The 16953-nt window shown below is 46.8% G+C and overlaps 1 protein-coding gene across 1 annotated transcript in view; it reads right to left on the bottom strand.

Moving 5' to 3' along the window:
- FNDC1 (fibronectin type III domain containing 1) overlaps positions 1-16953 on the bottom strand; it is a 112033-nt gene that overhangs the window by 65998 nt on the left and 29082 nt on the right. The window contains exons 3-4 of the mRNA XM_043888618.1: positions 14855-14941; positions 14360-14428 (exon numbers count right to left, since the gene is read on the bottom strand). Coding sequence (XP_043744553.1) covers positions 14360-14428; positions 14855-14941 — 156 coding nt within the window. The remainder of the gene's footprint in view (positions 1-14359; positions 14429-14854; positions 14942-16953) is intronic.

The following is a 16953-nucleotide window of genomic DNA, read 5'->3' as shown; positions in this document are numbered from 1 at the left end:
TCCAACATCTCCCAGGCGAGGAGGCCAGAAGTCATAATCCCCACAAGAAAACTGAGGATCAAGAGGTGAAGCACCTGACCCAAGGCCACATGGCTAACCAGCAAGCAGCGAGCTGAATGCAGCCGCCCTGATGCCAGTCTCCCCGCTCGTCCACCGAGACCCCGTCCACTCAAGCCATCTCACCAGCCACCCAATCTCTTCTGCTAATAAACGTGAAACATGGGTTCTAAGCTGGACAGGCCCCCTTCCAAGTGTGAGCATAATGCCTTGCACAGTAGGCCTCACATTCGCAGGTATGTTTTGTTTGTTTAACTCCGTGGATAGCAAGGAGATCAAACCAGTCCATCCTAAAGGAAATCAACCCTAAATATTCATTGGAGGGACTGATGCTGAGGCTGAAACTCTAATACTTTGGCCACCTGATGCGAAGAACTGAGTCATTGGAGAAGACCCCGATGCTGGGAAAGACTGAAGGCGGGAGGAGAAGGGGACGACAGAGGATGAGATGGCTGGATGGCATCACAGACTCAACGGACATGATTTTGAGCAAGCTCTGGGAGATGAAGGGTAGGGGAGCCTAGCATGCTGCAGTCCATGGGGTCATAAAGAGTTGGACCCAACTTAGCAGCTGAACAACAACAATTTTGTGTTGGGGTATAGGCGATGAACAATGTTGGGATAGCTCCAGGTGAACAGAAAGGGACCCGGCCAGCACGTATACGTTTTCTTCAGTGGATCAGACAGCATAGCTAAGGAACCAGAGAAGCTACTCAGCAGGTTGCCCTTAGCAACCAGAGAAGGCCACCGACTCTAGAAACCAGAGTGAGGTGACAATGTCCTTCTGCTGTACACAGCCCTAAAGCCAACCCCAATTTTTTCAAGTACTTTGAAAAGTTCCTTTCTTTAATGTTCTGAATGAAATACCCTGTCAATTAGCTTTTATAGATCTTTTCTAGATCATCTGGGAGCCTTCTTTTAATCTATGTGCACATGAAGAAAATTTGTTCACATGGTTCAAGTTCACTTGCAATGAGATTTTCTAAGTGTTTTCTCTAAGCTGTGTGTGACAGCCTCACAGAAGCCTTCTGAAAATTTTCTAACAAATCCCTGTAAACCTTTTCTCCTGAAAACAGGAAGTCACCATTGCCAAGAGGAATGATGTTCACATCCACCAGTGCTAAGTATATTTTGAACCTGGCAGGACACAGTCCCTCCGTTGCTCTGAAGACCATTCAACCAGGTTGATGTTGCTCAGAATGAACTGATCTCAGAAGACCTACAGCGATTAATCACACACCGTCTACTAAGCAGGTCAGTGAGGTGAAATGATTCCCAGGTAAACTACAACAAACATCTGAAAGCCAGGCAGGATTAGAACATCACCCCTGAGGTGTGTCACCAGCTATGCAAATTGGCAAGTATTGTGAAATTGTAGAGAGTCCAAAAAATCTGTTCTTTCCACACACAAAAAAAATCCAAAATTCAACGTGATGCTTTCTTTGCCCATTTACAATTCAGCGCCAGGTAAACGTGTAGCTTCTGAGTTGGGCTTCCACGGGCTCGAAAGCCAGGGTCTGAATCTGAGTCTACGTCTCACTGCCTTTCGAACTTCAGCTTCCTCCTCGGCCAGGTAGTGTCTAGCTTACTGGGTTTTGTAATTGACACTGTCCTGGCATCTATCAAGGACACATTAAGTGCTCGTTGTGTTTGTGATTGGTCATGATAAAAACCCTCTTTTATCAGATTCATGGTGGGCGGGTGGCTCCTTTCAGAAGGTGAGCTGTGGTTGCATCACAGAGTTTTCTGTGGGCACTAAGGAAAAAAAAAATGTGTGTCAAAGAACCTGGTAAAAAATCCACCTGCAATGTGGGAGACCTGGGTTCGGTCCCTGGGTTGGGAAGATCCCCTGGAGAAGAGAAAGGCTACCCACTCCAGTATTCTGGCCTGGAGAATCCCGTGGACTATATAGTCCACGGGGTTGCAAAGAGGTGAACACAACTGAGTGACTTTCACTTTCAAAGAACCAGACAGGTGGAAAAGAAGTGGGCATATTGCCAGAGACTGTGCCCTGAAAGCCTGCTCACATACGAGGCTGTCGACACCCAGGTGGGTTTTTTTGCACCATAAGCAGAAAGCAGTATTCCTCGTCCTCATCAGCATCTCACAACCACACACCACTCTGAGCCGGCCCCTCCTCTTCATTGGCATGAAAGTCCGTGGCCCCAGCTGTCTGGTGACCGCTTTCCCTGGCCCGGTTTCAACTAGCAGGACATTCTTGTTTCCAGGAGGACGTGAGGGATCCCTCAGTCTAGAGCTTTGGAGAGCAAGTGGTTTGTCCCACTGACCCACCTGACACCCACTGCGCTGGCCTCCAAGCTTCACGCAGACAGCCCTCATCCTCAGCCCGGGGGCAGTAAGAATCGCCCTTCCCCTCGCCCAGCCTCGGCCCCAGGCAGCCTCCCCACCCTTCCCAGGCATCAGACCTCAAGGCCACCAGGGACGCTGGTCTGAGGGCAGGCGGGAATCCAGCCCACGAGGCTGGACCACGGTCCTCACAATGCACTGTACTTCAGAACACCTTTGGGGGGAGGGGTGGAGCTTGTGGAAACACAGCCCCTCCCACCTGTATCCGGGACAGTGAGATTCCGGAGCTTGTGTGGGCTTGCAATGAAAGAGCCTGATTAGGAAGAGGTGAGGGGGCAGGAGCGGGGAGGGAAGATGCACTGGGGTGCAGGGGGGTGACCGCAGCTGTCTCAACCAGAGGAACCAGACACATGCCCTGCTGCCCCCATGCTGAGTCTGGGTGCCCTCCCCCCCCCCATGCCAGCCGAGGCCAGAGTGCGGGCAGGTTGGCGACGCCTGACAGCCTTGGTCTGCCACTGGCTCCTTCTTCCTGGGTGAATTCTGACACTCAGTCCCCCTGCAACACCTCTGAAAGGCTCCCAGAGCTCCTCTCCCCCAAAACCACATGTGCAACACTTACTCTAAAGTCTCCCTTTAATGCCCCACTCTCCTCTCCAATCAAGGCCCTCGGTACGTTTAACGATGCACTCAACTGTGGTTTATTTGAACAAACCCAGCTATTTAACAAGAGAGTGTTAAACACTCAGTCATGTCTGACTCTTTGCAACCCTATGGACTGTGTAGCCCACCAGCCTCCTCTGGCCACAGGATTCTCCAGGGAAGAATACTGGAGCGAGTTGCCATTTCCTTCTCCAGGGGATCTTCCCGACCCAGGGATCGAACCTGGGTCTCTCACATGGCAGGCAGATTCTCTACCATCTGAGCCACCAGGGAAGCCCGAGAAGGCCACAGGAAATCTTATGCCTTCACTTCAGAACAGTGTCTGTCAGAGCATCACCAACCTTCACCATCTACTGGATCCCTGCCAGGTAAGGCACTGGACAAGCATCCTCACGATAACCCAATAAACACCCCATTTACAGACAACAGAAGTGAGGCTCCGAGAGAGTAAGGGAGAATCTCCCAGCCAGATAGCATCAGGCACTCAGCTGGCATTGGAACCAGGGGCTGCATCCCTGGTTCTCTCCACCCCTATTTAGAAGCTCACAGTGGTTGCATAGTTGGTGTCACCCATAGCCACACTGTGGCATACACACAGGGCCCTCTGGGAGAGCATCCCTCTGGGGGCCCCTCTGGGGAAGGACTGGTCTGCAGAGCCAGGCATCGCCGTCTACCTAGGACTGTCATGTCACAAGCATCCCTACATTCAGAAGATGTTCCCAAGGGCCTCGCTGCCCTCCAGGTAATGTGGGTCCATTCATCCCATCAGAAGCCATTTATCACACCGTTCCCCTTACATTTACCCATGTTTCAGTCTCCAAGGGCCTGGCTGCCTGCCGGGGAAGCAGTGTGGACACCAAGGGGAGAATTAGAGTCATAGGCACATATCTCAGCGTCCTTCAGAGACACTAGCACAGTGCCCCTAAGCCATCAACCGGAGTCAGTCCATTCTTGCTGCTGTTTCAGGGACTGGGAGAAAAGAGAAGATCTTGAAAGAAAAACAAAGAACCTTGATTGCCCCCAAGTGAATCAATGCCAATTACTAATGATGTTAGTAATGTTAGGACTGTGGAAGCCCTTTATGAAGCATGTAAAGCTAACTTTTAAAGCAAACAAACCTCACTGCCATCAGTTTAAGGTTTCTGCCGCCCCCTGCCCAGTTCTTCACGGATTCCTCTTCCCTGCTTCCTAGGATCACGTGGGGACATCCTGGCTGTCACCAGATGAGGAAGCCACAGGGAACCCAGGGACAGTGTAGTCAGAGGCCAACCCCACAGGCTGGCAGAGGGCTGCCAGCATCTGAGCCGCAAACGTGGTCCTCAAAACTCCGGCAGGACCATCTCAGAAACAAAGCAGATGCTCCAGCCACCCTGGGACCACTCCACTCCAACCATCTTGTTTGACTTGGCTGTCTGTTTTCACAAAAGCGCTGGATCACTTTACGCTGAACAGAGCCCCTCACGCTCTTCACCAAGGTTCATGTAACAGCAAAGAAAACAAACGCGGCCCCCACAAGCCTGGAGCATTGGTAACTGATCCACAATTTCGGTTTCATCTCAAAATTGCATTTGAATTTTATAGACTACTCTATAATATTTTGGTTTGTTTTCAAAGTCAAAAATAACATTTTAAATGACCGGCCACCAAGAAAACACTTCCCGTTGGACCTGCCTGGTGTCTCTGCCAAGAAAATACTTCCCATCATGCTCTCCTGGCAGTGCTATGTTCTCGCAAGTTCTGAGGACCCAGTTTGAGAAGCCTCAAAGAATGACCAGTCTACCAGCAGCTCCAGGATGTCATCCAAAAAGGTCAATCAGTTACTGACCTTGATCCCGGTGAGTGAAAGTCGCTCAGTCACGTCTGACTCTTTGCGACCCCATGGACTGTAGTCCGCCAGGTTCCTTTGTCCATGGGGATTCTCTAGGCAAGGATACTGGAGTGGGTTGCCATGCCCATCTCCAGGGGATCTTCCTGACCCAGGGATTGAACCCGGGTCTCCTGTGTTACAGGCGGATTCTTTACCATCTGAGCCACCAGGCAAACCCAAAGGTGCTATGATCCCAGCAGTGCTATGAACATCAGTGAAGACTACACCACCAATGTCTCTGCACAGGACCGAGGCGGCAGAGGCCGAGTCACCCCAAGACGGTGGCCAGCAGGACATGAACAATGCGGGCAAAGTCTACACAGGAATTCAGCAGTCCTACAACCGTCTGCATGGACACATCCCTCAGTCTCACAGATCATAAGACCTTTGAGGGGACTCTCTGTGTGTTAGGTCAGCAGCCTCTCCGCTGCCGCACAGGCAGAGCTGGCGAAGGTCCCTGCGTCCTACTCAGGGCAGTGGCTCACCAATAAGCCTGGAACAGTGATATCAGTTGCCGAGGCCCTCAGCCACCTGCACCACGGGTGAGCCCTGGCCTGGGCCCAGCTCCCTCGCTCCCCACCCCCGGCCCAACCCACATTGAGTCAGCGTGGAAGGCAAGAGGGGGGAATCCTGCAGGGGACCGGCTGTAAAGGTTGCTCCGTGAAGGATGAAAACGCACATCATTGGAGCATCTGATCTGGAGCCATCTGCTGGTGCTTCAGTTTTCAGCTGCACTTCCTGAGGGCCTCAGAGGAACCCAGAAAGCAAAGGAAGCGAGTCTCCTTTTCTGAGCTCCTCAACGACTGAAATGGGGACCTCTGGCGTTTCCTCACCTCACTGTGGACACAGAGACAGCCTCCTGGTCAAGGTAAGCTAAGAGAAAGGGGGTGTTAGATTCCTAAGGAAAACTTTTCCCAGGTTTTTGCAGTTTGGTTTGTTTTGTCTACAGCTCTTCTGCATTTGTTTCATTTGGGAGCCAAAGAGTCAGCAACACAGTTGTCTTCTAGAAATGAAAGTAAACCGCTATTGGTTAGCTCAGTTTTTAGTGCTATCCAACATGTCACCTGCAAATGAAAGGTCCAGTTACAATATATGAATAGGTTGACAACTGAGCAAAGAAAGTGGTTTCTTTCGAGAATGACATCTACACGCCCAAGGATCCTTTATAAGAAGCTGCATCTCTCTTCAGGGGCATCACCCGCTGCTCCACCTTGCCCTCCTCTGCACTCAGACACCAAAAGAAAAGCCAGTGACAGATACTCAGAAAATGGCACCAAGCCCCCAAGATGTTGGCCCCACCGGGGACGCTGGGTTTGTTAACTATTGCAGGTTCCCCCAGGAGGCAGGGGCAAGGGTGGCCGACATGGCACTCAAGGCCCACACACAAGTTCATCTTCCCAGCCATCCACAGCCCCTGCCCACCCCGTCAAAGCAGCCACTTCTCAACCTCTGAAACAAGCGCCCATCCATTGGAGGGAAGGGCCTCATTCCCCACCATCTGCATCTTAAGGATTCACTGAAAAGAAAAGCTATGCGCATATATTCTCATTCATCAGTGTAGACAGGGAGATGAAACACCGCAAAATGTGGGTTTCAGCCTTGGTGTCCGAGAAGGCTGCCCACCACTTCTGCCTCCTCCAGGCAGCTGGCCCATGCTAAGTCCTTCCCATGGCATTCTTGTCTGGGCTGGAACTCAGGAGTCCCGCCCAAGAACATCTGCATGCAAGCCTCTCTTGCCTTCTTTTTAGGATGAAAGAATGGACTCTGAGGTTGGTGAAGTCTAACCACATTCTAACCACACGAAGAACTGATGCTTTTGAACTGTGGTGTTGGAGAAGACTCTTGAGAGTCCCTTGGACTGCAAGGAGATCCAACCAGTCCATCCTAAAGGAGATCAGTCCTGGGTGTTCATTGGAAGGACTGATGTTGAAGCTGAAACTCCAATACTTTGGCCACCTGATGCGAAGAGCTGACTCATTTGAAAAGACCCTGATACTGGGAAAGATTGAGGGCAGGAGGAGAAGGGGACGACAGGATGAGATGGTTGGATGGCATCACCGACTCAATGGACACGAGTTTGGGTGGACTCCGGGAGTTGGTGATGGACAGGGAGGCCTGGCGGGCTGCGGTTCATGGGGTCACAAAGAGTCAGACACGACTGAGCGACTGAACTGAACTAAACTGAACCACATTCTAATGTGAGAAGCGGCTTGGAAACCAGCACCCAGATAAAGAGATCTGAGCCACGGAGGGATAAAGATCTCAACGTGGAGGGAGGTGACCTCATGGCAGGTAGGCCTGACTGTGACTCCACAGAGCAACCAGCCCTGAGGAACTCCGGTCTCCAAATGCATTCAATGCCATCCTTCACCCAGGCCCCTCCAAAGAAACAGTGGGCAAGAGCCAGGGCCACTGACCAGTGACAACACCACTCTGGGGTGGCCAAGCAGCCTGCTGGGGCCACCCCCACAGTCGGTGGCTGAACGAGATGGAGGTGCCTGAGCTCCTGACACACAGTTCAACTTCCTGGGCACGGGTATGGGGCAGAAGCAGCCTCTAAGTGCATTTCACCCAGTAAACATTCCTTGAGCGCCTACTTTGTGCTTGGCCCAGGCTCTGGAGATACAAAGATGAGTAAACCATTGTTGCCCTGCCCTCGAGGAGCTCACCCCCACCCAGGTCAGGAGCCAGAAACCAGGTCTGCCCTCCAAACTGCATACTGTAAAAAATCTAATAATTGCATTGAGAGAGCTACTGAGAAAAATAATGTCACAGACATTATTAATCCCCTGTGGGCCAGAGACTTTTTAAATTGAAACTAGTATATGAAAAGAGGACGGTCTTTGATTCACAATTAATTTTAAAACTTTGGAGCGGGAAACACTTAAAGCTCAAGTCCAGCCCTCGGCAGCCGGGATCCTGCTCCAGATTACAGGGCAGTGTCCCCAGGGCAGAAGCGATGCAGGATGGGGTTTGCAGTGGCTCCTCTTACCCAGTCACACCGACACGGGTCGGTTTAAGTGAGTTAACATGGTGTCTCCTTGGCTCATTTGGCAGAAAGCCTGCCATTTGCACCCAGAGAAGGAAAGCAGCACATCCAGTATATCACTGGAGACGATTCTTTATCCTGTGCACCTCTATGTATTCACTCACAACGTCAACAGGCAGAATCTAATTCAGTGTTTCTTCCTTGGCCAAGATGAGTTTGGGATTTGCTGGCCTAAAACATTCTAAGTAGGGTGGAGACCAAGGCAAACAGCCATGTCTCAGCAATGGTTCCCAATGGCTTGCCAAGCTTAGGATCACTCATTCAGAGGGCCTTAGTGTCATCAATTCATGAAATGTCAATCCTGAAAGGAACCCTAGAACCTTAGAAGGAAGTTTAGAACCTGAGAGGGTTCTTAGAAAGGAGCCTGGAGCCTTCTTGGGGAGCCCCATCATTGTATGGCTGAGACGTCTGAAGGGTCTCACTGTTGATTGAGCTTGACTCTGGGGCATAACAGTGAGTGGTGGAGATGGTTATAGTTGGATGGATTCATTATGCTCTTAAGCCAAGAGTTTAGGGGAGGAGGCAATCTCAAGACAGTGGGATTAGAGTTTTTAAATTCTACAACAGTCACATCTACATAAACAAACTAGGGAAAAGGCACCTGAAGATGGGTGCTCATTTTTATGAACTACTGATAGAAAAGACCAAAACACATGCTTGGACAGCCTTCCTGGTACATCCACAGATATGTTCTATGAAAGGAGTGCCAAGGAAGAAGTGAAAGATGCCAAGCTTCAGTTTTCAGGTCTCATAGTTTCACTGTCAAATAATTTGACACCTGCCCAAATTAGCTTTTGAGCCAGGTCCTACAGCAGAGGTTCAGTTCAGTTCAGTTCAGTTCAGTCGCTCAGTCGTGTCCAACTCTTTGCAACCCCGTGAACCACAGCACGCCAGGCCTCCCTGTCCATCACCAACTCCCGGAGTCCACCCAAACTCATGCCCATTGAGTCAGCGATGCCATCCAACCATCTCATCCTCTGTTGTCCCCTTCTCCTCCTGCCCTTAATCTTTCCCAGTATCAGGGTCTTTTCAAATGAGTCAGCTCTTCACATCAGGTGGCCAAAGTATTGGAGTTTCAGCTTCAACATCAGTCCTTCCAATGAACACCCAGGACTGATTTCCTTTAGGATGGACTGGTTGGATCTCCTTGCAGTCCAAGGGACTCTCAAGAGTCTTCTCCAACACCACAGTTCAAAAGCATCAATTCTTCAGCACCCAGCTTTCTTTATAGTCTAACTCTCACACCCATACATGACTACTGGAAAAACCATAGCCTTGACTAGACGGATAGCGGAGGGGAGGGCTCCAAAGATGAATCCAGAATAGCCCTTGGGTCCTAACCGTGCTCGCAAAGAAGCTTTCTGTATATGAAGTCAGCCTGAGGGAGAAGCGGTAACAGCAACCTTTCCTCAGAGCCAGGAGAAGGGAAGGAAGCCATGAAGGCTTAGAAGTCAAGGGAAGGGAGACAAGAGATGTCACCCCCGAAGACCTTTATTTCCCAGGGAGACAGGAAGCACGGTCTTTCCAGCAGGTGCTGGAAGTAAGAGGAAGGCAGGTGGAGGAAGGAACTTGAATAAAGTGGCCAAGTCTTGGAGAGAAAGAAAGGAAACTGAGAAAGGACAAACAGAATAATCTCCAAGCAGAACCTAGGGTGCAGAAGAACTTAGAAAACCAGCTATAGGAAGCTGTCACAATGTGGATGAGCTTAGTTCTGATTTCTCCCGCAGGCTCAGCAATTAGCACACAGGAGGGAAAACCAGAGAGCCGGGGATAGGGGGCGGCTGGCATGGTCATGCTGACATGAGTGTGGTGAAATGCTGGAACCAAGATAAAATAAGCCAGAAATGAGCCAGGAGACAGTTTCTGGAATCTGGCAACGGGAAGTGTCTACAGACCCGAAGCCTGGACAATCTAATGACTTGAGGGCATTGAAGAAGTGAGATGATGGGAAATTTCATGATTCTAAGTTTTGGAGGGGAGCAGCTCCATCCTAGGGGACAGGAGTGGAGACTGTCAAATGGATTGTCAGCACCGAAGTTGTGCAGTCCAGGACGCAAGTGTGGAGATGCACATAATGAACCACGTGCCTTCAAGCTGTTTGGATTCAGGCGCACACCACAACTAGGGAATAGCCCACACAGCAGAAGACCCAGGACACCCAGAAATAAATAATTTTTTTAATGGCCAATTGTGAACTCTTCGCTAAACATGAGTCTGAGCTGTAATTTAACTGTCAAAAAAAAATTAGTAAGTTTCATGAACTAAAATAGAATGGAAAGAAAATATGAACTATAAATCAAACTTTTATTTCAGTTCTGTGTCTCGTTTGGGCTCCATCGCTTAAGGAAAGCACAAAGGATTCGATTTTTAGAAACCCACAACATTACTAAAAATACTTATGAGCCTATTGAGAGCTAAAATTTCCCAGATGAACAGCTTGGTGAAAGCCCATGAACTGCCCTCTGAGCCCATGGTCTGGTTGGAAGCAGAGATGGACCAGGGTTCTCATCCTGACCCCCAGTGCCTGGCTCTGCACAGAGCAGATCCCCCAGATCCAGTCACAGAAGAAAAGCTAAAACGACTTCAGAAAAGTCTTCAGAAAAGCTGAATAGTAGGATTCCAATACGTGAAGGGACTTGTGACATCTTTTCCCCAAGGACAAAATAAAGGGATATGGGTTTACAGCTCAACAGGAGAGATTTTACATTTAAATGCCAAGACCACTTTCTAACAAAAAGATATGTGATGAGCGACCAAAGAGGAAGCCAAAACTTCTGCCCTAGAGTTGCATTTTTGCTTAGTCCTATAAGAGCATCCACATTTGTATGAGTGACCATCTGAAAATCACTCAGGTCCTGCCCGCCTCCAGGACTCACCACACATCTTCATCCCCCTCGTGTGGCGTCCCAGACAGTCCCATAGGGTCTCAGCCTGGTGCCGCCATCTCGTTCTGTATACAGTGCTGCTCATGTTTCAAGGAATTTATGATCATGTTACAGGCTAAACTTTGTATCCCTCCCCTCTCAGATTTTTACGTTTAGGATCTAAGCCAAATTACCTCAGAATGGGACTGCGTTTGGAGCCTGGGCCTTACGAGGTGACTAAGTTAAAATGAAGCTTCAAAGGTGGCCCTAATCCCATCTGACTGGTGTCCTTAGAAGAAGCAGAAATCTGGACACAGAGAAGCCAAGGATTCACGGCCACAGAGGAAAGACAAGCCGAAGAAAAAGACCTGGGGAGAAATCAAACCTGCTGACACCGTCATCTTGGACTTCGAGCTGCTAGAACTGTGAGGAAATAAATATCTATTGTTTAAGATAACCAGTCTCTGATATTTTGTTACGGCATCTCTATCAAACTCATACGGATTATACGCCTGACTCTCTGCTTACATTGCTTATTGTCTTTCTTTCCTACTCTAATGGCAGAAAGTAAAAGGAAAAAAAGAGCCTCTTGATGAGGGTGAAAGAAGAGAGTCAAAAAGCTGGCTTGAAACTCAACATTCAAAAAACTAAGATCATGGCATCCAGTCCCATCACTTCATGGAAAATAGATGGGGGAAAAATAGAAGCAGTGACAGATTTTCTTTTCTTGGGCTCCAGAATCACTCTGGACAATGAAGGCAGCCATTCATTTATTAAAAGACGCTTGCTCCTTGGAAGGAAAGCTATGACAGCATGTTAAAAAGCCGAGCCATCGACATCACTTTGCCAAAAAAAGATTCATATAGTGAAAGCTGTGATTTTTCCAGTAGTCATGTACAGATGTGAGAGTTGGACCATAAAGAAAACTTAAGCACTGAAGAACTGATGCTTTTGAGTTGTGGTGCTGGAGACTTTTGAGAGTCCCCTGGACAGCAAGGAGATCAAACCAGTCCATCCTAAAGGAAATTAACCCTTAATATTCATCAGAAGGACCGAAGCTAAAGCTGAAGCTCCAATACTCTGGCCACCTGACGCAAAGAGCCAAATACTTGGAAAAGACTCTGATGTTGAGAAAGACTGAAGGTAAAAGGAGAAGGGGGCAGCAGAGGATGAGATGGCTAGATAACATCACTAACTCAATGGACATGAATCTGAGCAAACTCTGGGAGATAGTGAAGGACAGAGGAGCCTAGCGTGCTGCAGTCCATGGGGTGGCGAAGAGTCAAACACGACTTAGCAACGGAACAACAACAATTACTGTCTTTCTTTCCCACTAGAATATAGTCTTAAGGCAAACCCTTGTCAATCTTATTCACTGTTGTATCTTTAGCACCCAGAATTGTGCCTGGAAAACCACAGGCACTGAATGAATTAATTACATAATTAAAGTTCTATTTTTAAGTAAAGACAATGAGGTCAAGATAGATTTCCAACCAGCAAAGAGGCCTTCTGAAATCTGAACAGAAGCCATGGTTTCCAGCAGAATAAAAGAATGGATTTTCCTCTGGTTTCAAATAAACACTGGAAGAAAGTGAGGTATTATGGATCAAAGAATGAGAGCTAACCCTTGGGACGTCACACCAGGTGCAGATGCTAGTATCTGTGTTTCTAGGACAAATCCCTTCCTTTATTGTTGTTGGGTTTTGGGGGCAGTTTTTTTTGTTTGCTTGTTTTTGGGGTTTTTTTTGCATTTAAAGACTGTGTATTTTATTACATCAAAATAGACTAGTACATGCGTTTGGGGGAAAAAAGTATTACATATAAGTGCAAGACATTGTTCATTCTACCATGTTTGACATGCAAATCAAAAATAGTGCTTCTTTTGTTTAATGGGATTATCATATATTAACCATTCCTCAATAGCATAGCCATTTACCAGGCCTTATTTCAAAAGGTACAGATGCAATGTTGGTCACTTATTGATAATTTCTCATAAATTATTTTTATTATTTTCATTAACAATGAAATGTCTTTTTTTTTCTGGAGCTAAGTTTATTCATTCTGGATATGCATTTTATTAAAGCTCTGCTTTACATCATACACTAAAAAATTTCTTCCAGGATCTTTCTTAACACCATGTATGACAAATACAGTGTTATATATTATAATTATTCTCAATTCCCAGGGTTTCTATACCACATGCTTACTCAGGAAGGACACACACACACAAGCCTGTTTCTATTAAAGATGGCATAAGAAACGAACTACTTAAGAATAAATATTACCCATTCTAAAACTGCCATTCAAAAGCTTTATCAGGAAGATGATTAAAAATAAAATGGTTATTTAAAAGACAAAGTTTAAGGTTCAAAGGCACAGTATATCTGTCAGTAAAAGGTGTATATGTGCCTGTGAATGTTTACATGTGGGTCTGTAGGAGTAGACAACCTCCAAAATAAACACCTTTCCTATGTTGCACATTTTCTAGGTGTACTACCTTCTGGACTCTCTCACTGTTCATGTCTTCCAAAGCTTGACCCTTGGCCTTACTGTTGTCTCTCCTAATTCTCAGCCTCTCATCACTCTTCCTACTTCAACTCTGACTCTTCAGCATGGCTCCTAACCCATGCCTACCTCTTGCCCTCATCACCAATCACCTATAAGACAGGTCCATTACATCAAGTCCCACATTTTGAACAAGAACACATCACCCTTCCCAAAATCCAGTTTCCTTTTCAGGCTGTTTTGTTCTTCCATTCCCTATTTTTATAAAACGGTCTTTGAAAACTGCCTACACCCATCAAATCTGACCTGAGAGGCAGATTATGGTCACTGGTTTCGACATACTCACCTTCCTCTCAATAATAATACCAGATTGGTGTATTTAAAAACACCACACCTTGCCACATTGCCTTTAGGATATTTACTCAACCACACTCTGAAATAACTGCTTTCATTTTGCATTACTGTTTAACCATTAATTAAACATATTCAAGCGACACAACAAGAAATGTCAACACTTCTCTCAACAAGTCAAACGATATGGTCAGACAACATCCGCATCCAAATGATAAAACACACATGAATACAAATATGGAGCAGAGATGGGAGGCAGGTTATCGAACGTATCACAAAGTACCCCGTGCATCAGAAAAGAGAGAAAGCCTGGATGCAGCATATTAGCCAATAAAGCCACTGTTTGGTGGGCTCCATTCGTTTCTGCATCCACACATAGAAGAGCTGTAAATATCCTCATCGGGCCAGGACTGCCATCTCAACCACCATATTTGCCTGTTAACAGAGCAACAGTACCCCTGGATGTAGACAAGGACATACCCCCACACCAGAACATGAAACAGCGGTGAGGAATGAGCAATACTGGCTGCAGTCTGGTCCACCCAGTGCAGTGCAGATCGACCAAAACTGTGCGGCGTGTGTGTTAGTTTAGCGATGGGAACTGAATGAAGATTTGTGAGCACATGTGTGTGACAGAAGCACAGCCCTCTTTCGAGATGGTGCTTCAGTGAGGACATGAACCGAATGAGCAAGTAGTACCTGTGACGGTTTCATTAAATGGTCCTGGACCCTTAATGGGAAAACCATCAATCTTGATCCATTCACCTCCTAAATTAGGAAAATGCAACTTGATCGTTAGAAAGGAGGACTGCTGGATTTTCCACACTTCACTCATCCCTCAATGTACATTTCAATGATCTTCTCAACAGTCTGCCAAAAGATCCGCTCAGGCCATACAAGTGACCTGACCCCTAAACTGTACGGACAACACATATTTTCAGTCTTTTATACATGGTTAACTGTAGTGAGTACCCCCAAACTTAAGACAAAACGCTAGTAACCTATATCAAAAGTACTTTAGAAGAAGGGATAAATCTCTCCTAATTTGCAGTCTTTCGGCTTGCTATACAAGTCTTAAAAGTTCTTGTTCGGGAACTCCTTAATGATTTCTAAATTTGCATTGACCTGAAGAAGCAAAGACTTTCCCAATCTAAGTCACAAAAATACGGCCTCCAATTCTAAGGTAAGACTTACCAGGCAGGCTCTCCGCTCTGTAAACGGGACGGCTCACTCCATTGCTGTTTTCTGCAGTAACCAGGACAAAGTACACTACCCCCGGTTCTGAAACACACGGTTCATGTCAAGCCACCGTTTCAAATCTCCAAGAATGACAGTTTAAGTCACTGTCTTCCTCATACCAGTTATAACCAAATATAAAAAACCAAATTAAGAGGTCAATCCAACTATAGCCTTCTCTCTTTTCTTTAATCAAAATCACTAACATTGGTCTCAGGCAATTGAAGCACACTTGACCAAAAGAACACAAAATTTATTTAGTACAAAGCATATGACATGTGTAATAAACCTGGATTCATGAGCAGTCAAGAAAAATAGCTTTTGAGTTTTTTTTAACATGAAATCAATGTAGGAAACAGACACACACTGTCCACTAAATAATGTTTTAACCTATAGTGTTAGTAACGACAAAGACTATTTCCCAATGGCAACCTCCAAAAAAATTGTAAGAACATTTCAGTGTAACTCATGAAATTTAGCACATGGGAAATCTACACTGCAATAAGTAGAACCTCATGAAATTTTCTTCTTTTCACAATAAAATATTTCCCTTACTATGTGTGCAGGTTTTCTTTGACTATTTCAACAAAACAGTCAAAAGATTTAGAAAAAACATTTCCTGAGACCTTGGAAATGCTACGCCTGAAATAACTGGACTACACTTTTTGATATGCATCTAGGGATCAAGGTTACATAATGAAGGTCTCTAGCTGATATCCTGAAATTGCTGGGACACAAAAGAAAACCCAGACACCATATTACAAAGCAAGGGTACCCTGAACCTACAGTTTTGAAAAGCAGAACTCTGGTAGTGCTGGTTTTCCTCAAAATGAATTATTATCATGTGAAAGATAAGCAAAGGTGCCAATTCCTTTAAGAGATGAAAGTTTGTGGGCATTTGAGGGGATAAAGGGCTGGAGAGGTAAGAGTTCTGTCAAAGGCAATAATGATCATTGCATTTCTCCCAGTGAGGAACATTCCTTTCACAAAACTTCAGTTCTCAAGCCAGCGGTCCAGGACCAGTGACACATCTGGGACCCCTACTGGGCTCAGGACTGGTCTGCCTTCTGTCTGACCACGGTGGGACTTGATGGCATTTAAGGTTTGGCACGACCTGCTGGACCAACTGGGAAATGCTGTAGGTTTGGACAAAAAGCAAAACCAGGCATCGCCCACACTTTCTTCATTCTGAGCTTATTCGTATTTCAAATAAATTTCATCCAAGTGTCTCTGTTTTGCTTCAGAAAACTTCTGATTTTCATCAGGTAGTTGCCGGGGGCGGGGTGCAGGGGAGGGGTGGGGATACTCTTGGAGTTCTAGGGCTTTCTTTTTGCATGTTCTTCTTCTCTGCAGTCAACCTAGCAACCCAAGGGTTGGGCAAGAAACTGGGACCCTGCTCATGCCTTTGTGGGATAAGATCTCCACTTAACATCATGGTCAGACTCTGGGGCCCTGGTGATATGGAGGAGATTCAGAGAAATGTACGTTTAGCTGGAGCCATGAAGACAGGAATCTGTCCCCCTGTGTCTCCCTTCTGTGTACCTTCTGCTCTGCTCCCAGAAAGCCTAATAGCACAAGGCAGGAGGTGGAGAAGGACTAAGTGTTCTGGACGAGGAAACTAAGGAGCCACGAGCTGGTTTTGATCCACCGAGGGAGGGCAGCAGAAGGCTAACGTGGCCAGGGGCACCTGGTTATCACAGGTGCTGACTTCTGTGACTTCTGTAGGATCCGTCTTAAGGTTGGACCACGGGATGACTGTAAAATATATGGGGTCTCAGGCCAGAGGGACTGAGAAAGGGGAATACAGAGGATCCACTGGAGGTAGCTTAAAGCTTAAGTTCAAAACTACCTACACCTGCACTGATACAATATATTTGGCAAAATGTTAAATACTCCAAACTTCCAGAAGCAAATTTAACGGGGAGAAATGTTAATGCCACATCTGAGTCAGATGTGGCAAAGGAAGACACACAGTACACCCCTACAGGGACACATTGTTTAACTAATCCCTAATTATAAACTGGTTTATAAATTAGAAATCTCAAGGTCAGACTACA

Source organism: Cervus elaphus, chromosome 26 (assembly GCF_910594005.1).
Source record: "Cervus elaphus chromosome 26, mCerEla1.1, whole genome shotgun sequence".
NCBI classification, from domain to species: Eukaryota; Metazoa; Chordata; class Mammalia; order Artiodactyla; family Cervidae; genus Cervus; species Cervus elaphus.
Note: the sequence above shows the minus strand (reverse complement) of the source record. Positions and strands in the feature narration are given on the sequence as shown.